Source organism: Hydra viridissima, unplaced genomic scaffold (genome assembly GCF_058129835.1).
Source record: "Hydra viridissima isolate aposymbiotic clone 2 unplaced genomic scaffold, HvirCarnegie_v1 scaffold_11, whole genome shotgun sequence".
NCBI lineage: Eukaryota > Metazoa > Cnidaria > Hydrozoa > Anthoathecata > Hydridae > Hydra > Hydra viridissima.
The window spans coordinates 6,290,001-6,314,398 of NW_028324310.1; the positions used below are offsets into that span (position 1 = coordinate 6,290,001).

Here is a 24,398-nt window from a genome sequence, read left to right on the forward strand (position 1 = left end):
GAAAGAAAAAAAAACCAAGCTAACTGCATGGTTAATTGGAGTCTCTTATTTGGATTCTCAAGTGATCTTTTACTTCTTCATAAAACAAAATAGCAGAGAATATGAATGGTGACGTGCCTCCTGGAAGCCATTTGAAACATAAGAAAGTCAGTAATAAAAACAAAGCAAAAGTACAAGTTGCTCTGCTTGATGATACTGTGGTTGCATTTGAGGTTGAGGTAATTAAACACCTCTTTTTTTTGTCATAGCAAAAAAAAAAAAGCAACAACAACAACAAAAAAACATATAGACACATAAGGCTTTGTCTTTAAGAAGTATGCTGCTTTGTGAAATAAACTCTTTTAATATAGTTAAATTGATTTACCATATGTTTTGTTATAACTATTTTAACTATGCTTAAGCTTAATTAAAATTTAATTTAAAGATAGTTTTTTTTTTTCTAAATGTTATTATTACAATCATTACTTCTTGCTAATAATCACTAGTCGAAAGGTTCTCTTTGTTTGACTATATAGTAGCCATTAGCAATATAGGTATTGCAAAAATTTCAAAATATGAATTTTAAATAAGAATTGTATTTTATTAGATTTTTAAATATATCATCAGCTAAAATTGATTTTCATTTAAAAAAAGGTGCTTTTATTAAATACAAATAGGTATATAATAAATGATAAATGATCTTTTGTCTAATTGAAATTTATTTCTATTCTATGTTTAAATAGGAGTCTTCTTTTCAAATTTATCTGTCTGGTTCACATTTTGCATATTTATGTGTGTATAGATATTAGAACATGGTAAGTCACATGATTTTCTAGAATGCTTTAGCATTTTGTTTTAATGCAGCAATGGTACATTTTCTAGAAATTTCCACACAACTATATAAGCAAATACAGGTGATTTACTTGGCGTAAAAGGTCAGATCACAAATCCAATATTTATTTAACACAGGATCTTTTATGAGTTCCAGCTTGTGTTTCTGCAGGTGAGGATAAACATAGCATATATCAAGGTCTAGGCCTAGGCAGTACCCTCAAACACACTTGTCAAACTTTGTTTCAATATTTTGTTCCAATGACTTCCAAAGAGGTCATGTTGACAGTGTGGTATAATGTATATGGAATTGTGTATTTCAAGCTTTTTCCTTCCAACACCACCATAATGACTGGCTATTGCTTTAAACTGGAAAGATTCAGGGCAAAAGTAACATGTCTTAAGCTTATAGAGATAGAATGGGAGATCTTGCCCCACTCGCCATATTTTCAAAACATTGCTCACCTTTTCTGTATGCTGCAATTTCACATTTTAGAGAAGAGCTTTAATCACGTTTGCCAACTCAAAGCCGACATTTGTTAATTCTTCAAGCCATAGCCAGGCAGCTTCTACAAGTATAGGATCCATTCCTTGCCCAATAAATGGAGAATTATTATTGATAATAATAGTGATTATATTGTAGATTGATTGTGTCTATTCAGAGGTTTGTGATGAATGAAACTATTTCATGAAAGTGGGAAAGAACTTTCTTTTTAACCTAGTATATACATCAACAAATAATGAGCCCAAACATGCATCATATAGGCCTCCATATTTGCCAGATTGAAGCTCCATTAAGTACTTGTGATTAATACTTAATGAAGAATTTTCATCTGAAACTAAAGGAATTTAAGAACAGTAATAAAAATTTGAAATTATTGCATACAACAACTAAAAACATTTTGATGAATTACATTCTTCAACTAGAAAACCATGGGAAAATTCTGGTCCTGCCAAAACTTTTTGAATTTTATTGCACAAATGAAAGGCTAATACCAACACAGTATTTGTGCCTGTTTTTTTCAATACCTATTATGAGCTTACTGAATACCAAAAAATAGCTTTTTATATCTATTTAATATAAACATATTGAACGCTTGAGACAAATAATGAGTTAAGTGTCATGCTATGATAAGTGTGGAATTGGTGGAATTGCTGTGCTTCAAATTGAGATTTGAGTTGTAAAAAAAAATTGGCTCTCAGAGCCCTAATATATACATACATACATATATATATACATACATACATACATACATACATACATACATACATACATACATACATACATACATACATACATACATACATACATACATACATACATACATACATACATACATACATACATATATATATACATACATACATACATGCATACATACATACATACATAAATACATACATACATACATACATACATAAATACATACATACATACATACATACATACATACATACATACATACATACATACATACATACATACATACATACATACATACATACATACATACATACATACATACATACATACATACATACATACATACATACATACATACATACATACATACATACATGGATGTATGTATGTATGATTCTAAATGATTCTATTTAAAGGTTTTTTAGATCATATACGTCCTTAAATCCCTTGAAAAGTTAAAGCTTAAGCTTTATGATCAAGATTTTATCAAATATTTGATGAAAATAATATTTTTATGTTTCAAACGTAATTAAATCATATTTTACAAAAAATTTTACAAAATATTCCACAGAATAGAAGATAAATTTATCAACAATTAAACTAATTAAACTTTAGATTTATATTTCTTTACATGTATTTAAATGACCATGTATTTAAATGAATAGACAATAAACTTTAAAATCATTCAATAACTTTTTTATTAGAATTTACTTTTTATCGATAACACTAAAAAAATAACTTCATTATAACATCATTCAATTTTAAAATTAGCAAAAGTATGTATGTATATATATGTGTGTATATATACATACATACATACATGCATGCATGCATGCATGCATGCATGCATGCATGTATGTATGTATGTATGTATGTATGTATGTATGTATGTATGTATGTATGTATGTATGTATGTATGTATGTATGTATGTATGTATGTATGTATATATACACACATATATATACATACATACTTTTGCTAATTTGGTTAATAATTTGGTTTTATTAACGAGTCTTTATTTACTTTATGCTGTTATGAATATCAACAACAACAGCATCATTAATATGATTATTTTGCTTTTGAGAAAATAACTGCTCAAAGTAAGGTGTTTCATTTGTTAATATATTGGTTGTATTTATATTTTATATAGATTATTTTAGGTATTTCTTGTTTTTTAGCCACGCTCATTAGGTGAAGTGTTATCAAAGCAAGTTAATAGCCATCTTAATCTAGAAGAGGCAGAATTTTTTGGACTTCAGCTTGCTAGTGATGACAAAGATGTAAATGAGGTGAAGAATATTTCTAAAAACAATTTTATTTTTTCAGCAAAACTCTTGTATTTTGTTGTTTTGAGTTGTTTAACAAACTAAGTGTGACATCTGCATGACAATTTGTTCACAGAACGTTTTTCCTAATTTTTTTATGCAATAAATAATGAAGTAATGTGATATTATATATTGGTTTTATATCATATATTGCTTAGATATCATATTTTGCTTTGATATTATAATATTTACATATTGCATAAATAAAGTTGTTTTGAGTACAATTTACTATGAAAAAATTACAATAAAACATAACTAATATGTTGATAAATTTAAATGTAATGGATGATTAGGTTTAATGTTTAAAACTAATTATTATGTTTGCAATGTCAAATGTTTAATGTGATCTCTTTTTTAGTGTTGGCTTGATCCATTAAAACCAATCCAACACCAAGTAAAAGGTTAAGTGTAAAATATGTTTTTTCTTTTAAATCATCAAAATGAAAACTTCAATAAAAAAATATTTTATATTTTATGTGTAGATTAGGGTGGGGCATTTTTGCAAAAAACAAAACATAATCTAAAATTAGATATATCAGGCTACAACACTAATCCTTATGATATTTTTGAAATATTTGTAAGGGACCCTCCCCCCTCCATATGTACAAAAATTAGAAATTTTTGTATTTTTGGACTGCTGGGACCAACCATAGGACTACCCACACAAAAAAAAAATTTTATACTTTTTAGATTCATATATCAAAAGGAACCACAAAAAAAAATTATGGTATTTCTTTTATTGACTTTTGTGTTTTATGCCCCACCCTAGTATAGATGTTTCCATATTTTCTTCTCTTTTTTACTTTAAAAAAAAATTACTTTTAGATTTTACTAAAATTACTTTTAAATTTCGGGTGATGTTTTACACTCCAGACCCTCATACTCTTCAAGAATATACACGGTGAGTTTTCATGCTTGTATGTATGTATGTATGTATGTATGTATGTATGTATGTATGTATGTATGTATGTATGTATGTATGTATGTATGTATGTATGTATGTATGTATGTATGTATGTATGTATGTATGTATGTATGTATGTATGTATGTATGTATGTATAAATGTATGATGTATGTACTTTTTTTTAAGATATTTATTTACATTACAAGTTCGCAGAGACCTACTTGATGGAAGGTATAGTTTATAGTGCATTTTTACATCAGTATTTCTATATTTTTATCATAAAATATGTGACATGAATGTAATATACTTTTATCATTAAATTAATTTCATTCTATTTAAGTTATTTTGAAAATGTTGATAGTTTATTGTTGAGTTCTAAAATAATTTTATGATAATTTAGTTATAAAAAGGACAAAATTTCAAGTTAACTTTCCTTCCATTATTAGGCTACCTTGTTCAGAGGATACTGGTGCTCTTATGGCATCATATATTGTCCAAGGTATTTAAATTTTTTCAGAGTTTAGTATTTTCTTGCTTCAAACTTGAATAATTGATAGCTGTCTTTTGATCAATTGATTAACTTTTATATTTGAAGTAAATTTCAGTTGGTTTATGCAGACTCTTTAAGCGCAATTAAAGATAAGATAATTATATTTCATCTTATTCTATAGGTGAACTTGGTGACTATGATCCAGCTAATAATAGAGAGGGTTATTTAACTGGATTTCAGTTTGTACCTAACCAGGTAAATTCATTCTTCCATAATTGAAAAGTTTAAAGTGAATATTCTTTTATTTGAAATGATTTTTTTGAAAATATTTTTATACAACTGTTATTTACTTTACAATCTCTTTTATATATTTAAATTTTTGTTTTAAAAATATTTTTGTTCATTATAAAAAGATCTGTTTTACAACGCTATTTTCATAAATTTCATTGAATGCCAGTATGTATAATAGTAGAATACAGCATTAAAATTGAATCAGTGTTTTTTAAAAGGGCTGATTTGCTCAAAACCTGTTTTTGAAAAAACTAAAAAAAACTCTTTATATCTTTTAATATTAAATATACAGAATTTGTGTAATATATTTTTAAAAAATATATGCAAGAGTAATATCTTAGTACACTTTGATAATTGTTATAACATTTCGTTTGTTAATAATTAATTAATGAAATTTCGAAAAATTGGCCCTTTTAAAAAAAATCGAATATTCCGAAATCGAAACTGTTTATATTTTCCGCGTATTGCGGCTAAAAATACGAATCAGCTGGAGAGTGATTTTTTTAAAAAGGGCATATTTGAAACAAGTTTGCCTTTTAAAAAAAAATCAAAAACTTTCAGGTGGCTTTATTTCTTTAAGAAGATAAAATTTAAACACATTTTTAACATAAACTGATGAAGCTATCATAGAAGGACACAAAACACACAAAAAGTGAATTTTAAAAAAAAAGTCAAATCAGCCCTTTTAAAAAACACTGATTCAATTATAGTTTGTAAATTTATCTGTATTATATTATTCTTCAGTTAATAAGTTATCATTTTAAAAAAAATTTCATTTTGTACATTTCAGACTGAAGAAGTTGAAAAATTGATTGTTAACTATCACAAATCCCACAAGTATGCTGTTTAATAATTTTTTTCTCTAATAATTACATGATTATAAAAAATTACACATTTTGTTACACCAATATGTTTTACTATAGCTCTATTTATATTCATACAGGGGCCTGTCTGCAGTTGAAGCTGATCAAAAGATGCTTAATATTGCTCGCCAATTGGATATGTATGGCATAACAACATACCATGCCCAGGATAATGATGGCACTGATATTGATTTGGCAGTGTATCATATGGGGATTCTTGTCTTTCAAAATCACAAAAAAATTAACTCTTTCTCATGGTATCAAACTTATATTGATGTTGTTTTTACTAATTTAAGATGAACTAATTTTATATGAAACCAAAGAATGTTTTTTTACTTAAGTAAATTAGTAAATGAGTATTAAACATTTCTGTGACAATCTGTGATGAATTTTTTGTTGACACAATATTTTTACAATTTTAAAGTATTTGTTACTGATATTAACTTTTAAAGTTTAAGTTATGAAGTTTTATTCATTGCAACGAAAAGTTTATCTTGCTCATTTGTCACATTAAGTTTTAAGTGTAAGTTGTAGTTTTGTAAGCTTTTGTGCTAAAGTTTAGAAACAATTGAATTTTAATAAAGATTTATTTAAAAAATCATTAAAATGTCAATTTTTCAATAAGACAGTTTCAATAAGGCAGTTAGTATTTTTGTTGGCATATCCATTTGCTTTTAAAACATTGTCACAGCACCAAGGCATCAAATCAAATACATTAATATCCGGAGGATTGTTAACTAATTGTTAATTGATGTACTCCCAATTATGCTTAATAGGATTGAGCTCTGAACTCTGTGAGGGCCATTCAAGAACTTTGATTTTTTTGTGATCTAAAATAATCTTTAACAGTTTTTCTACTGCTATATTTGCTGCTATATATGTTAGAAGACTATTTATTTGGGTTTTGCCAAATTAAATTTTTTTTTTTTAATTTTTTATTAGTTTTATGTGAGTAAAAGATAGACTACCTAAGTTATCTTGCACAATTGTGATGACAAGTGGAGACTATGTAGAGTTTAGTTTATGGAACCTCAAAATTAGAAATCAACTTTGTTTGAATATATCTGAATTTTATTTATTTCATTCTTCTTCTTTACTCTAATTATTTTTTTAAAAACCTTTATAACTTTTTTTATTATAAAGTCATTTAGTACTCCTTTTACTTTTTTAAATTTTGTAAATTGTAGAAACAATATTTTCTATTGTTATCAATTATTCACCATTTATTTCATTAAAAAATGTCCTAATTAGTTTTGTATGCTTAATCCGAATGGCAAATATTCTTGTTGTTTCAGTTTTTTATTTATTTATTTCTCCTTCCCAATCATGTTCTTTTGATATTAGTTTTAGTAGATGGTACAATTTTTTTTTTTTTAATAGTTAATGCTGTTGAGATTAAGCGCCAGGCAATATCTATGACAGCCGATATATATTAATTATTGTTCAGTTTTAAATAACAAAGTGTTAATAATAAGCTTTCTTGATTTTCGTCTTGTTTGCTATTGCTTTTAAATCAACCAATTGCAAGTTTGATTTGAAGCTGTTAAGTGTAATTGATTGAATTGCTTCTGCTGGTAGACTATTCCATCCATAAACGATTCTATTATTGAAAAAATATTGCCTTTTTATACAATTTCTAACCAATTCAGGTTTCAATTTATGTTTTGCTCCTCTAAGGTTAGATGCTGGACCTGATGAGCAAATAGAGTTCATTGCTTGATTTTGTTTAATATCAATCTTTTCAATACCTTTAAATATCTTGAATTGCTTGATCAAGTCACCTCTTAGCCACTGAGTCTCTAAAGTTGTCATATCTAAAATTTCTAATCTTTTTTCATACTGAAGATGTCTTAGTTCCGGTATCATTTTGGTTGCTCTTCGTTGAACTTTTTCTAGTCCATTAACATCTTTTGTATAATACGGACTCCATGCTTGAATCGAAAACTCTAGATTTGGTCTAACATACGTACAATACAGTGTTTTTATTAGATCTTTATCCTTGTACTTGAATGTATTATTTATTAGTGATAGCATACTATTTGCTTTACTGGATGCATATTTAACTTGTTTGGCCCATTTCAAATCACTTGATATATAAACACCAATGTCTTTTTCTAGTTTTGACTTTTCAATTTCCATTAATGTATTGTTATTAGTCATAAAATAAGGATATTCTTTATTATTTGAACCAAAGTGCATAATTTTACATTTTTCAAAATTTAATCCTAATTTCCATTTTGTAGACCATTCTACAAGTTTATTAATATCATTTTGAAACAATTGTGAATTATTTTGAAAAGAAATAGGTGCAATTATCTTATTATCATCAGCATATAAACGACATTCGTTAACAAAATTTCCTGATAAATTATTTGTAAATACCAGAAAAAGGAGAGGACCTAAAACAGACCCTTGTGGTACACCACTAAGGACATCAACCCAATCTGTCACACTTTCACCTAAAACCACTCGTTGTTTTCTGTTAGCTAAAAAGTAGGCTATCCACTTAAGAAGTTTACCAGAAATACCATAAGTCAATAACTTGGGTAATAACTTTTTATGCGAAACACTATCAAAAGCTTTTTTGAAGTCTGTGTACAATACATCTATTGGTGTTCCATTATGAAACGCATCTGTTAAAATATCTAGGTATTCTAATAGGTTTGTTGTACAGTTTTTGCTTTTCATAAAACATTTTGTTTTTTTGAAAGTAAATTATTTTTTATCAGGTATTGCATGATACAATCAGCTATTATTCTTTCCAATACTTTACATGGAATTGAAGTTAACAAACTGGTCTGTAGTTTGATGCTTTTAGTTTGCTTCCTTTTTTAAAAAGTGGTATAACATTTGCCTTTTTCCACATATCTGGTATAGTACCTGATTCAATTGATTTTTTGAACATTAAATATAATGGGTACGATATTACAGAGCTGCATTCTTTTAAAATATAAGGATGAACTAAATCAAAACTGACTGATTTTGACTTATCAAGTGCTTTAAGTCTAGTTTGAACATCATTTTGTGTTATTAGAACTGTGTCTAATAACAAATTTGACAGTATATTATGCAATTCAATAATACTTGTATCATAGTCATCAACATACACAGAGTGAAAATATTTATTGAGTTCAGTAGCAATAGTAAGTTGATCATGTATAAATTCACCATTTTCATTTTCCAGAGCTCGAATTTGAGCTTTTACTGATTTCTTCTCATTGATATATTTATAAAGCAATTTAGGATTAGATTTGAATTTGCTGGCTATAGTTCTTTATAACTGTTTTATATTGTTCTTGATATCATTTTTTATTCCAATTTTTAGCTTATTGTATTTAGTTTATGTTAATTTAATATTTACTTACTTCACAATATTTCTTTAAAATTTAAATTCCAGAAATTACTTCTCAAATATGTAATTGACCCCACAATATAATACTTTCTATTTGAAAGAAATGTTGTGTTTAAAATTGACATTATTCACAAAAAAATCTTTTATAAGCTTTTTTTAAGAGGGAATTTCATGTGAAAGCATCAGGGATATAGAATCCAAAGTTTTATCCAGGACTTTGCTGGTTGTTGCTTTAAGATTATGAATTATATAAGATTATGAATACTGTAAGATTATGAATTTTTAACTTAACATAAATAGGAATATTTAACTTAGCCTCAAATCAGCTTTTTGCATATAAATTCTGCCATTTTTAAAAATTGTTTCGCCCCTGGTTGCTGTTGAGAGTTTAATACAAATCTTATTATTAATACCTACTTAGATTTTTGGGTAAGCAATCCAATGAAACATTTAATTAGGAATCAAATATAACAGGAATCTTTTAATTTAAAAACTTATTGAAAATGAGAAAATGAAACTGTGCTTAATTAGAAATGTTGATGTAGCCTACATATACAGGTAAAAAAATTTGATTTAAAAAGTATGTATTAGAATTTGTAAAAATTATATAATAACTAATTTATAGTTGCTTATTTTTTTGAAATCACATATTTTGTTGCTTCTTTATTAGAGGTTTCATGTAATCAATTAAAGTCAAAGTAATAAAATGGAATCTTCTGGATTTAGAAAAGCTTTTAACTGCCATTTAACTATTTTTCCACAAAAACAGTATTTAAAAGATTTAAGTAAACTGGAAAAAGATTTCAGAATATCTTGAACATCTGGCTTGCTTAAGATTTTATCTCTAAAAATGAGAAATAAATTTAAAAGGTACAAACTGTAAACAGAGAAGTTTAAAATAGAGATTAAAGTTTTAAAATAGAGATTAAAGTTTTTGATGAGCTCCATCCTGCTGGAACACATAATTCTTATGTTAGCCATGGTACCACCTGCTTTTTCAAAAAACTGATATAAACCTTTATATTAACTTTTTCTTTCTTGGTAATATATATGGTTGGACATTTTCATTATTTAAAGTAACAACAGCTAATATTATCATTGACTGATTATGCTTTGTATGGAGCAAAGGTAGGACACTGTCAATTTTCTGATCAATAAATCAATCATCTGTTCTGTTGATTTCACATTCAAGGGTAAATAGCTTCTCATCTTAGAAGATTTTGACCGTTGATGGACCATAACTCTTTAAACATTTTAGAAGCTTTTTTAACTTCCATAATCTAAGAGCTTTCTGTCAAAAATCAACTGGTAGGCCTGACAACACTGACATTCCCAAGAGTCTTTAGAGTCCTTCTCATTTTCTTTTTATCAACTACAACACAGTGGCAGTTTTTCTAATGGACATGGTAGGGTTCTACTTAACATGCTTCTGTTAACTTCTTGTCAACTTTTTTTGTTCAAAAGAGTTGGCATTTAAACCCACGGCACATTTTTTTAACCTTAAATATTCCAGTAATTCTGATCACATTTCAGTTCTTTTTGTTTCCATTTTTATACTTTTTAACTTAAAAGTATTTTTGTTCCCTTTGTTGTCAAAATTACATTGTTTGGCATTAAAAAAAAATCTGATCTTTTTAAATCAAACAACACAAAAAAATCTGATCTTTTTAAGTCATGCAACCTTTTTAAAAATTATTCCCTGAATTGCTACCATATCCTGTAACTTGAAAAATCAAAGTGTATTAGAAAATTTCTGCAAAGAAAATTGCAACAACTATCAAATGGTATCTTTTTTAATTTAATTGTTTGAAAATTTCTGAAAAATTTTGGTCATCATAGCTGAATTGCTTGAAAGCCAGGCAAAGTGCTTCCACCAAAAGATTTATTGGTAAAAATTGAACATAAAAGGTTCCAAGATATGGTAAGGGGATATATGGTTGCTTCTGATGTTAAGAAAACTAGTTTTCATAGATGGAAAATTGAATCAGTATGTATTCAAAACTACTCTCAAAACATGTTCTTAAGTGTTTAGTAGCAGAACATCGAATCAAGTTTTGTTTTCCAGCATAACAAAATAACACATGAAGTGTTAAGCACTTGTTGTTGGAAAACATCAAAGAAGTTCCTAAACGACAATCTAATTTTATTCCAATTCAACACCCTTGATATTGTTTGAATTGAAAAGTTTTAGACAAAAAATTAATCTGTAAATAACCTTAAGTCTCTTATTGAAAAAGAATAGAATAATATCCTTAGTAAAGTTACTAAAAAATTGGTAAATTCTGTGTTACAACAAGGGAAAGCAGTTTGAGAAATGAAAGTGAATCCTACAGAATATTGAATATTTATTATCTCTATGAACATTTTTGATATTTTAAGAAATTTAACTGAGCACAAAATATTCATAAGTTACAGTTGGCAATTTATTTGCTAGCTGTTAGATTTTAAAGAAAATATTTATAATCTTATAAACAAATGAAGAAAAAAAAAGAATTTCTGTGAATTTATTTTATATTTATCAACTCTCTTTTACTGATATGTTTGTTAGAGACAGAGACTTGTAATTGATAAATTTCCAAACCTGTACATGTCTTGCAAACTGTATACCTATACAATCCTTTACTGTAGCACAATAGCATTTATTATCTATGCGCTTGACAAAACCATTTTTAAAATAGTTATTAAATGCTTTTATTTAGTTAAATGAAAAAAATGTAAATGTAATTAAAAAATTGTTTACTAAAAGAGTTAACAAGCTATTTCTTTAAGTCGTTTTATGATAACACTGTTTGTGTTATCAATGACTTATAAAAAAATAGTTTTATAACATGTAACACTTGATTTAACAAACCATTTTTTAAGTGAAATGTTTCTTTGGTGCAGAGTGCAGTTGGGATTTCACAACCTTTTACTTTTGGTTTCAATCATGGTTTTTAAAATGTTTTTACAGTTACAGTAAAAATGCATAACTTTGCACAACCGTTAGTAACTTTGCACAACCGTTAGTAACTTTGCACAATGATATGTCAAACTTGTTTTACTCTCAAGCAAATAAAAATTTGAACTACAAACCTAAATCACTTTAGAATGCGACAGTTTGTTCTAGTGTCAATACAAAACTCATGTAAAGTAGCTTTATAAATGCGATTTCTGACAACATTCTTTTTATGTAAACATATAAGTAGAATACAAAAATTGTCTTACAACTTTCATCTGTGCAGCAGATCAGAATTTAACTCAAAAGTAAATAAACTGTTTAAATTGTTTATTATGGTATTGGTTTGAAGTATACTAAGTGTTTAACCTATTATTAATTAAAAAAAAAAAATTAAAGTTTAGCAATCTTGTAGATAAAGTACTTTTTTGGTAGAAATTGGGGTAACTTTGCACAATTTACAAAGTTAGCACAAATATCGTTGGTCATCCAAAAGCAATACTTTCTATAGCTTCATGCTGATATTTTATATAAGCAGAGTTAATTCATACTTTTTTTAAAGCTTTAAATAATTTCTTGGGTAACTGAAGGTCAAATTAAGTTATTAGTAATGTTTTTTCCAGATATCAAATCATTACAAATAGAAGCTTAAGACCAGAAAATACAAACACTATACAGAGGATGACCTAGCTAAATGTCTTGAAGATGTAAAATCTAAAAAGCTGACACAAGAGCAAACTGCTACAAAATATGGTGTCAGTCGAAGAACGATTTGTTACAAATTGAAAGGAAAGCATAATTTAAAACCTGGTAAACTGTATTATTTTTCCAAATTAGAGAAGGCTGCCTTTGTCAAATGTACCATTCAATTAAGTCATTTTGGATTTCTTATTGGTAAAGAAGACTTATGTCATATTATGTACAATTATATCTATAGTTCTGGTAGAAAAGTAAAAGAATATAAAGTCTTTCCTGGGCCTGATTTAATCAAATCATTTTTACAAAGACATCCAGAGCTAACAAATAAATTTGTACCAAACATAAAAAAATCACGAGCAAATGTTAATGAAGAAATTCTAAAAGAATATATTCAACATCTTACCAAAACCATACGAAATGTTCCACCAGGCAACATATACAACTATGATGAAACAAATCTAACCAATGACTCTGGCTAAAAAAAATGCTCTGTAAAAAGAGGCAGTAAATACCCCACAAATATAAGAAACACTTCTAAGACAAGTATTTCTATAACAATATCAGGTAATGCAACAGGTGAAATTTGACCACCTTTTGTTGTTTATAAGGCTACTAGTCTGTGGTCAACTTGGTGTGTAGAAGGTCCTAAAGGAGCTAGATACTTCAGTACTAAAAATGGATGGTTTGATGAAGTAGTTTTTTTCTATAGTTTTACCTTCTTTGAAAAGGCAGTTAAGAGTTAAAGTTTTGTTAGTTAATAACTTATCCTCTCACATCTCTCCAAAAGTTATTGAAACCTGTAAAGGAAATAAAATAAAGTTTGTTTGTCTTTAAACCTTTAAAAACAGCTTGGCGTAAAGTTACCACAGAGTGTAAAGATTCATCTACTGGCTGCGCAAAGAAGTCTCTTGACAAACAACATTTTCCAGAACTTTTAAATAAGTTATTGTCTACTGAACTTTTAAATAAGTTATTGTCTACTGAGCCAAATGAGACTAGTAATTTACAAACAGGTTTTAGAAAGTGCTGTGTCTATCCAGTGAATGTCAATGAACTTCTTACAAAATTTAGAGAAAAAGAATCTTATGATAAAGAGTTTCTAGAAGAGAGCTTTAAGGTTTTCTTACAAGACAAATTTAAGTCTTTGGAATCTGTAGGAACTAATAAACGAAAAAGGAAACTTTCTGTTCCTGCAGTTAAAAGCATTGAAGAATAAGAAAAATTTAATGAGGATTGTGATATTGCATCTAAGAAAATTGCTAAGAGGAAAAAATAAGCAAAACTAGGAAACTTTACAAAGTGACAGAATTAGGCTTTTAATAGGACTTTTGAACTGTGTTTCGTTAATTTTGATTTTTTATTAAAAAAAAAAAAAATGAAATATTTAAATTCTTTTTGTTTAAGTTTACTCAGATACAAAGGAACTTTTTTGTGTTTTTTGTGTTTTTAATGAGGTTATGTTCAGTTTTCTTTTATCATAACATGTTATATTCTTTGTTAAGCAAAGTAGTATGAAATGAGAATGTATGAAAAAAAGAGATCACATTTTACCAATCCCATACATATAAAGCATTCTAATTTTTTTAATGTTGTACAATTTTACCCAGACCTCTAGCTAACTTTGCACATTTTTTAAACAATCTTGAAAAACTACTTCTTAATTTGTAAAATTAAAATAAATTTAAAAATTAAAATAGAGTTTAGATATCCTAAATAAATGATTTGCTAGTTTACATCAATATAATAGAAAAAAAATTACAAAAAGTAATTAAAATTACAAAACTTTTATGTTACATTTTTTAAGTTACAAAACAAAATTTTTGTGTTCAAATCATCATTTTATAAATAATCATCCTGATCATCATGATTAATAAGAATAGCTAAACAATAAGAAATCTTTTTAAATTATGATTATCATTTAATTTCATAATTTTTCTTTAGGGGAGTTATAAGGAAAATTAGTTTCAAGAAAAAGAAGTTTTTGATCAAACTACGACCAGTAAGAATTTCTTGATAATCAAAGTTTCAAATTAACTCTTTGTGTTTATTAACTAAAAATCAAAAAATATTTAGGTAAGTTTTAAAAGAAAAATCTTTTGAATAATAGCATTTTGCAATTCAGTGTTGAAATTTTTTCTAAAAAAATTCTCAGATTGATATTTTTAAAAATTAACTGAAAATTGATTGCCTTTATTATATTATTTTATTTTACAAACTATCTAGACTATTGATCAAGCAGATGGTAATGTCATATCTTTTACAATGGGAAGTCGAAATATCTCCAAAGGATTTTGGAAATTTTGTTTGAATCATCATACATTTTTTAGGTAAAATAGTTGTTATTAAAATTATTATCTTTATAAAAAGTTTAAAAAAATGCAAATATGTTCAAAAGATTACACCATAAGTAACCTGATTACCACTGTTATCAATCATTGTATTTTTCCATGGCAAGTGGAAAAAAAAACTTGTAGATGCTGTAGTTAAAAAAAAAAAAATCAACAAAGCAAACTGTTTTGCATGCTGTCAATCCATTAAAACAAATATAATCAAGTTCAATTCTTTCATTCTTTAAAAAAACTTTAATTGTCCTTCATTAAAATGGAAAGGAAGCAACAGTTAAAATGAGTTGCTCCAAGTATTGTTTAGAGGAACAGCATAATTTTTTTGAAAAGTTAATTGAAGAAAGCTAAATGTTGAAGAAGTAGAGCAGAGTATACAGTGATGATCAAACTTAATCTTAAATTGTTTAAAATGGCACAGAAAAAATAGGTTGTTAAAATAGGTTGAAGAAAATTGTCAATGCTTTAAAGCACTACTGTTGAAAAAACTGAATTTTCAGAATCAGTTAAAAATTGCCAAAAGTTGAATGCTGAAGAAAAAAACAACCCCAATTATATGAGTATTTGAGCAATGTCTGGGTTCTAGATAAATAACATTAAAATAAAGAAATGGCCAACTCTGCATGTAACATAACTTGGTATTGCATGTACGGTTTCCACTACACTTAAAATGATAAAACATAATTAAAAACTGTAAAAAATATTTCAACTTTAATTCCTCATTTTTTTAATGTGCAACTATTTATTTGAACCCAGTTATTATATTTTAACATTTAAAAAGTACTTTTTTAGGACAAATTTTGAATGTATTTTATAAAATCCACCACTAAGTTGTTTTTCAAATTAAATTAAATTGTCTTAGAGTTTAGTTAAAGTTTTGTTTGATAAAATTAACTTTAGTTACTTATAGTTTGATAAGCTAAAAGTTTTGATTTTTAACTTTCAGACTAACATCTGTCAAGCCGAAATCAAATAGTAAATCAAGTATAATATCAATCAAAAAAGGTTCTTCATATCGTTACAGGTAATTAGTTCAAATAATTTAAATTAAGTTATTTAAAAAAATATTAATCAAAACAAGAATTGTTAGTTTATTAATTGGGAATTCTTGTGGTAAACAAAGTAACACAAAATGGTTTAGTTAGCAGTGTGTAAACCAACATATTCCTAAACACTTGAATCTTAATGGGAGCCAAGCAGCAAACAATTTCTAGAAATGAGTTTCTTGTTTCATCACTCAAATTTTTGAATATGGACACAAGTAGAACCAAGTTTTCTACTCAACTTCTTCTCTTAATCTTTGAAAGTTTCTTGTTCATTGCTTTGAAGTTTTCATTTAGTTGTGGCATCAAAAGATGATTAGTAAGATCAGCAGTGTTGGTTTTTAAGTTACAATAAATATTTATTGATTTTAAATTTGTATGAAATTGATAATTCCAACCATCTCAGGTAGTGTTTTGATGCACAAAATGCACAAAATATTTTATATAACATGGTTTTTAATTGTAAAGGTATCTTTAGGAAGTTAAAAATTTTGTTAAATTCATTATTAGTATTTTCTCAATTTGTTATATTCAAAAATTTGTTATATTATTTGTTATATTCATAAATAGTTTTTTTAGATTATGAGGATATTTAGCCCTTTTTTTTAAAACCTTTTTTCTAATGTTTTAAAAATTTTTATTGGTGATAATTTAACATTTTTATATACAATATAATTAGGTGTATAAGTTGATTTCCTATCTTTAATTGAAAGTAATATTTAATGTTTTATAATTGATTTTAAGTTGAGGTGTATTTACCACAGGCTAACAATTTCATCTTATATTTTTAAGGTTTTTTTTTGATACATTCTATATGCATTAAAAACTACTCTTATACACCTATATATATGGGATTAATTGGTATTATTATTCAATAAAATTTTAGTGGTAGAACAAAGAAGGAAATTACAGATGTTGCTGCTGCAAAATCATCATCTCAAATTCAGGAAACAATTGAAGGAGTCAAGTATGTATTAATCTATTAATTTATTTTATTAAAGTTTTTTTAGTAATTAACTAGTAGTAATTAACTAGTTAGGCAATTAAAAAAAAGCAAACAAAAGTGATGGCAAATTATCAAGTTTCACAAAAAGTATATTTATGCTGATATGTAAGTTATGAATTTTGATGATGTTAGCATAGATATGGTAATAAAGCTTGATTTTATGATATTGTATTTATTTATTTTATATTATGGTATTTAATATATTATGGTATATATTATGGTATGGTAAAAAAGATTGTCTTAAATAAGTAATGCTGTCTTTCTTTCAACTCTACATTAACTGTTTTTGCATATGCAACTTAATATGACTACTAAATTTGAACACAAATTTCATTAAACAGCCAATGTAGAGTTAAGATTGTGTGAAGCAAAGTTTTTTGTCATAGAGTAGGCCAAGTAATATGGTTTGTTAACATTTGAATGCATATGGCAAACCAGTCTGATGGAGCGAACTAAACTTTTGGAACTAACACTCTTGCACCAAGAAAAACTTCTTTCAGAACTTTGGTTTTGATTTAAGAAAGCATGGACAGGTATGCAATGTGCTCCATTGCATACCTTAAATCTTTCAAATATAAATTACTTAGGAGCATGTCATTAGCATGCCTAAAAGTTTTAAGATATATAAAAAACCAACTTTGAATTCAGTTTTTTTATAACGTCTACCAATATTAACTTAAACATTTCCTATATTTAACTGATAGCAAGGCTTAATGTTAGGATGTGTCATATTAATACAAACACAAAATTTCAGTTCACATTTTAAGGATTTTTTGCTTACCACATAAATATGGTAATGTATGGTGTAATGATTGTTAAATATGTAATAATTTATAATTATTAAGTTATGCATTTTTATTTTGGAGCTGGGAAAAATAATTTTACAGGTGTTTAGTAACAAAAATGGTTAGAAGAACTTTTTATGACTTTTTATTAATATTGTCAATTAAATTCTAGAAGTGGGAAAATTTCTTTTAATGAATCAGCGGAATTATAAAAAAGCTGTTTCTAGATAACTACTTTTAAAAATATCTTTTTAAAGGTAGTTATCTAGAAACAGCTTTTAAAAACCATAATCACTATTGAATTTATATATAAATAATTGAATTTATACTTTCATTTGTATTTTCAAATAATGTAGTTATACTCTTTTAGAAGACACTTTTTGCAAATTGTACTTTTAATGAGTTTAGGAACTTTTTTGAATTAATCATAGTTTAAAATTTTTTTATTTTTGTATTTAATTTAAAGGCTATTATTTTTTTAGCATTAAAGCATATTATAATTTAGAAAGCCTTACAATTCTCCTCAAGTATCAGCTGTTGCAACTAGTTACAGTACCCCAAAACCTTACAATCAGACTTCAGAGAGATTAGAGCTAGATAAAGGCAGTTTCAATGTATATCCTGAACAAACTCAAAATAATGATTTTGATGAAGATTCTAGTTTGAAAGACAATAATTTTATTTCAAAGCATAGCGTTATTAAAATGAAACACGAGGACTCTTTTGATGGGCTCTCTTCTGTTAAACAAGGGAGTGATCAAAACATAATTACATCCAATGAGGAATTGTGTGAAGCTAAACAACACACTGATTTAAATTCTGAAGAATCTGGGCTTCAGTTTAATGCATCCATTATTTCAGCTGACAGTAAAAGCGAAAAAACCCAAAAGGTAAAGCATTTTAGATTTCACTGTTTGATCTGGATTGCAGTAGCTCCCTAAAGATTTTTTACTAAATACAATCAAAAGTCGCACTCACATAATTTTTTTTATGTAGGTAATAGTCACTTGTTTTTAGTTAATTAAAAAAAAATATTTTTTTAATAACCATTTATCACAACTCTTTCAGAGATTCATTAAGTTTATTACATGTTTTTCAGTTTTTAAAAACAAATAAAATTTATATTTTGGAATACAAAGAGATATAAAGTGAGACAGAGGATCAGAATGATACTATCTGTAGAATACTACAATTTTATCATGCGTTAGGTTATCTCATATAATCTTTGCGTCAAAAAGGCCACTACAAGCCTTTGAAAAAAACTTAACCTCACTTAGATAATATTTATATGTTTGCCAAGGTCATGGAAGTTTTGTCATTAATACAGATATAGCTTGCAGCCCCATATGGTGGATGTAATATTAGAAATAGTTTTTCACACCTTATTGCTGAGAAAATAATAAAGGAAAATCTAATTCATTTAAAAAATAATTTTAAAAACCTCTCCTATATTGCAAAAAGTGACTTTGTTCAATTGCTAAGAGATGATTTGTTTTGACACTCATTATTCCTGAATTGATGCTTTATTAACTGTGTATGTTAAGAATCTTTACTCTTGTTTACAATATTTTGCGTGTTGTATTGGCATCTGCAACTTGATCAAGAAAGAAAGCAAGCAAAGTTAAAATCTTGCTGGGTACTTTTAGATGTGTCATTTTCATTCTGTGAAGGTAGCACTATGTTTTTCATTAAATCTTGATTACATAAAAGGCAAGCACCAATTATAGTTTTTTTTATGGATTGTTGCACTGTGAACCACAGTGACTGCCAGGTTTGAAATCTCTCCATATCCATTTCTTTTTTTTTATTACTGACAAGTAATATATTAGTTAAATAAACTAAGAGTATTAAGAACCACCAAAGAGATGGTTAAAATGAAAAAAAAAGAAACATTTAAGTTTTAAATGAAAAAAAGAGGGGTGCTACACGGTTGGCTGTTTTGAAATAAAGATATTTCACATATCTTTAAGACAAAATTAATGTATGATATGTCTCAAACTAATTTTACTCAGAATTATGTGTTTTCTCATATAAAAGTGCATTAAAAATGGTTTGCATTTATAAGGCTGTACCTTATAATGTACAAATAGCAAAATACTCTACAAAAAACAAAAAGCTTTTTTGTTTTAAAAATAGTTTGACATCCAATTTACTCAAAATGAACAATAATATTTAGCACAATTTTGCACTAGGTCAACAATATATCACTCCAATAACAAATATATAGGCAATTTATTTATTTAATGCTGCAAATTCAACAACACTTGACTTCACCCTTTTAGCATATTCTGAGTGGTTTTGTTGTCTCTTATACCTAATCCATGTTTTTTTGAAGTCATAATGAATGGATTCACCAGCTTATTCTGAGTAAATTCCAAGCCCATTATTAGTATTTGTACTTTTTAAGAATGGTGTGATATGGTTAACTGCAATATGAACTTTCCAGGGAATATTTAAAGAAACATTTTCATAGTAATTATTTACATACTCCATCAATTTGGCATAAGATGTCTTGAATTCTATAAATGTAATCTCATAGTTAGCATTTATTTATACACCAAAGGTTGCTTGCTTCATTGCCTAAAATTTACTTAAATATTCAATATGAGATAACTTAAGTTTTCCTTGATCAGAAATATCACGAGCAAGGATATCTAACTTATCCAAGAATCTGTTGGCATTGTTGCCATCAAATCCAATGCCATGGTAGCCTCTAAAAATTATATAATTTGAGTTTAACCATTGCTCAAAGCCAGACCATAGTTTCAAAAATAGTTTTTCAAGAGTGAAAAACAATTTTTGAAACTATGGTCTGGCTTTGAACTATTCCAATTAATGTATGCAACTCAGGTACTGGAACTAAATTTTCTATAATTGTACTTGGATCCTCTTCAAGATGTAATACTCTTGGGTAAGTTACAATTTATACTTAGCCATCTTTGACTTCAGCCATTTTGGTATTTCAAGTCATTCTTCCAGCATGAGTTGAAATACCAAACAATGAGTTTGTAAACTTTAAATCAAATGCAACAGAATACTTAACATTTTGAAGATCAAGAGGATCAAATAATTTCCTAAGATTTCCATTGTGTTCTGATACTCCCTCTACAATAGCAACAATAAAACAGCATTTGACTCCAGCATCATCAAGGTCAGGATGGTTGCTAGTTTTATCAGATAGATTAAAAACATTCATAGTGACCTTCAAAAAACCTTGATCAGAATCCACAGCAACTCTTACAATTGTAGAAAGAAGATTAATATTTCTTTGATTATAAGTTTAGTAAACTTATCAATATCTTTTATATAAACCATTGATTGATTTACTATATCACCAGCTTCATAAAGTTCTTCTTCTTTACAAGTAAAATACTCATCCACTTTTGTCTTGAATCCCAGCTATTATGTTCAATGGTTTACCATGCTTAGCAATTGTGAATTTTTCAACTCTAAAAATATTTTCTTGTTTCATTTTAGTTTTTAAGATACTTGAGGCAACATGCTCTGCATTTGCGGATTTTTTACTGTTTGAACTTTCCCACAAAGGTGAACAATTCCTGAAGTAACAACTCAATAGCATTTTAAGCACATCATTTCGTTTTTTTCTTGATTCAGTTCAGAAGCATTAATACTAATATTTTTTGATATTTCTGAAATATCTGAAGTTCTTCTGATAACTTGATATTTTATCTAGACAGAAAATATCTTAATATTAAACAATTAAGTTTTTACATTTAGTTGCAGAACTGAATTTCAATGAGTCCATAAATAAAAACAATAATTATGACCACACAAAACTAACAGTATATGCGTAGAAATATATAAAAAGGTAATTTACAAAACTTATTTCATTATTTATGAATAAACATACTAAGTTCTTATAATACACTGTTAAAAAAAAAGACTTTTAAATTTATGAAGGTTCATTGAGATTAAAGTTCTTTTTTTTTTTATATATAACTATAAAATAAGTTCTTGCCTTCTATAAAATTGATAAAACAAAAAAAACAAAAACAAATGATGGTAATCAAACAATTAATTAGTCATGAATAAAATGAAATTTTATCTTATTAACTAACCTGAGATATTTGTTTCAGCCATTTATCAAGATATTTTGATCATTTTTTTTCCAAATAATAAAGATTCTTATAACAATTGCTACAAATAACTTGAGGATAGTTTGCTAAATTTTGATCATAGCTATCCCAGATAAATGCTTTTATTTTTTCTTTAGTAGCTTTAGTTATTTTATGAAAATTTGAAGACTTCTTACTAAAAGTTTTAAAACAAAAAGCACACACATTGTTTTCCTCCATTTAAAAACACTGAAGCTGCTATTTACCCAAGTATGTTAAAATACAAAAATGCAGTTTTTTAATTGAGAAGTTGATGCTATTTTGGTAAAAATGGCAGATAATTTTAACTTAAAATTCTTCTTTTATTATTTTGATTAAACTATATTTTTCCACTCCATTAGAGGTTTTTACTAATCAAATATTTATTTTCATAAATGAAATTAAATATACATAAAATAAAAACTGATGTGGGGAAAAATCAAACCTGGCAGTCACTGTGGTTCACAGTGGTTGATCAACTAAACCTCATCTTGTTCATGTTGCTTTTAATATTTACAAAGAGTAGATTTTAAATGAAAGTGAGTATGTAAGCACATTAAATCTTCATTAACATAGTATATCATTATCACTATCAGTAACTATTATTAAGAGCCCAATTCGAATTATACTAATGAAGTTTTACTTTCTGTAATGATAAAACTTTAATTACCTTGCAGAAACTCTAGATAATACTCTAAAGAGCTAAGATATTTTGTGTAACATGGTCATAATGAAATATTCTTAAGGGACTGCATTACAAAATTACAGAAAATTCTTCAACTAAAAAGTACTCCTTATTTTGTTTAATTTTTTTTCTGATAATAGAAAAATAACTTTCATGATCCTTCTTGATAACAAGAAACATTGTTAAATGAATCTTCAAATGAAAGAAAAATAAAACAGAAAAATTGCATGTTGGTCCTATGTTTTTTCCTTTTCAGATTATTCATATATACAAGTTGAGCAAGTCCTAAAAAGTTTCAGTTCAATTATTTGTTTGTTGTTCCTGAAGAAAACACTTCTTAAATTTTTAAAGTTTCTCTATAAATGTGATTCTATTGATGCAAAATATTTTTTTTACAAACCTTGCTTTTTTTTTTTTTTGAGAGAGAACCGAGTATAAGGCACAATTTAGTGAAAGGTGTTCTCAAAAAGGATCTGGATGGTTTTTAAAAGTTTGTTTGCTGTTCAAATTCCTAGAAAACTGAGAATACCTTTAGGGATTAAGTTTTGTTTAGGCTTCACTTTTGTGATATGGAAAAAAAAAAGGAGAGACACATGTTGAAATGGAAACTTGGGTTATTGGGAAAAGTGAAAAAATCCTCAAAAACAAAGAAAGGAAAAATATTACTATCTTTAGCTTGTTGTTATGTAACATGATAACAAATTAAGAATTTATAAAATTGGTTCCCATGTATTTGCTACAAGGAAATAAACATCTAAAATCAATATAGCATTCATTAATCAGAAAAATCTTTTAAGTTTTTAAAAGAATTTTAACAAAATTGTTTTTTTTTTTTTTTAATTGTTAAATATTGTTCTTTAATGTTTTGTTTTTTAGAAAAAAAATATTTATAATTAAAGAAAAGAAATATGCAGTTACATTTTCTAAAGTCTTTCCTGGTTGTATTGTGAAAACTTTCAACATACCTATTTATAAACTATAATTTACCAGGCTCAAGAATATTAGATGTTTTGAAAAAGTATCTTAAAATGTTCAAGAACTTTTGGGTTTTCTTAGTAAAGTTAAACATTATCAACTTACTTGCGGCTATCATAAAAATATATGGGAAGGTTTTGTGTATTTGTATTTTAAATGATTTTCTTCAATCAATCAATGACTTGTTTTTTTTGCAAAATGATTTAAACCATTTTTTAATTTTTTTCAGAATCACTTAGATTGTAGAAAAATATTGCTTTCAAAATGATGCAAAGATCATAAACAATTTATATAGTGATACAAATGGAAAAAAAGACCACAGAGCAAGTAGTCTCTCTGTACTAATTTAAGTTTGTCTCAGTTGTTCACCTCTAAAACTAGATAAAAATGCATGATATACAAGGTGTTAGAAAAGTAATGCACAATTTTAACATAAGTTAGCAAAAAGAAAAAAAACCAAGCTACAGTAAATTTTACTTCAAAAACACAACTACATTAGGAATATTTTTTGTAGTTTATAGTAGATGCTCGAATTAGCGTCCATTTTCTTGCACAACAGTTTCCAAATGGTC

The 24,398-nt window shown here is 26.7% G+C and overlaps 1 protein-coding gene and 2 pseudogenes across 2 annotated transcripts in view; 2 read left to right on the forward strand and 1 right to left on the reverse strand.

Annotated features, from left to right (window-relative positions):
- The window catches only part of LOC145191234 (FERM, ARHGEF and pleckstrin domain-containing protein 1-like), a 44,526-nt gene that overhangs the window by 218 nt on the left and 19,910 nt on the right, over positions 1–24,398 (forward strand). For both annotated transcript variants that reach the window (XM_090066530.1, XM_090066531.1), the window contains exons 1-14: positions 1–218; positions 3,194–3,304; positions 3,699–3,741; positions 4,166–4,241; positions 4,432–4,476; positions 4,692–4,744; positions 4,917–4,990; positions 5,817–5,863; positions 5,970–6,146; positions 14,817–14,874; positions 15,099–15,202; positions 16,164–16,241; positions 17,147–17,227; positions 18,557–18,941. The exon at positions 1–218 is cut by the window's left edge. In XM_090066530.1, coding sequence (XP_089922656.1) covers positions 102–218; positions 3,194–3,304; positions 3,699–3,741; positions 4,166–4,241; positions 4,432–4,476; positions 4,692–4,744; positions 4,917–4,990; positions 5,817–5,863; positions 5,970–6,146; positions 14,817–14,874; positions 15,099–15,202; positions 16,164–16,241; positions 17,147–17,227; positions 18,557–18,941 — 1,449 coding nt within the window. In that variant the 5' untranslated portion in view covers positions 1–101. The remainder of the gene's footprint in view (positions 219–3,193; positions 3,305–3,698; positions 3,742–4,165; positions 4,242–4,431; positions 4,477–4,691; positions 4,745–4,916; positions 4,991–5,816; positions 5,864–5,969; positions 6,147–14,816; positions 14,875–15,098; positions 15,203–16,163; positions 16,242–17,146; positions 17,228–18,556; positions 18,942–24,398) is intronic.
- Positions 11,160–14,291, forward strand: LOC149881919 (uncharacterized; annotated as a pseudogene).
- Positions 20,410–22,367, reverse strand: LOC145180763 (uncharacterized; annotated as a pseudogene).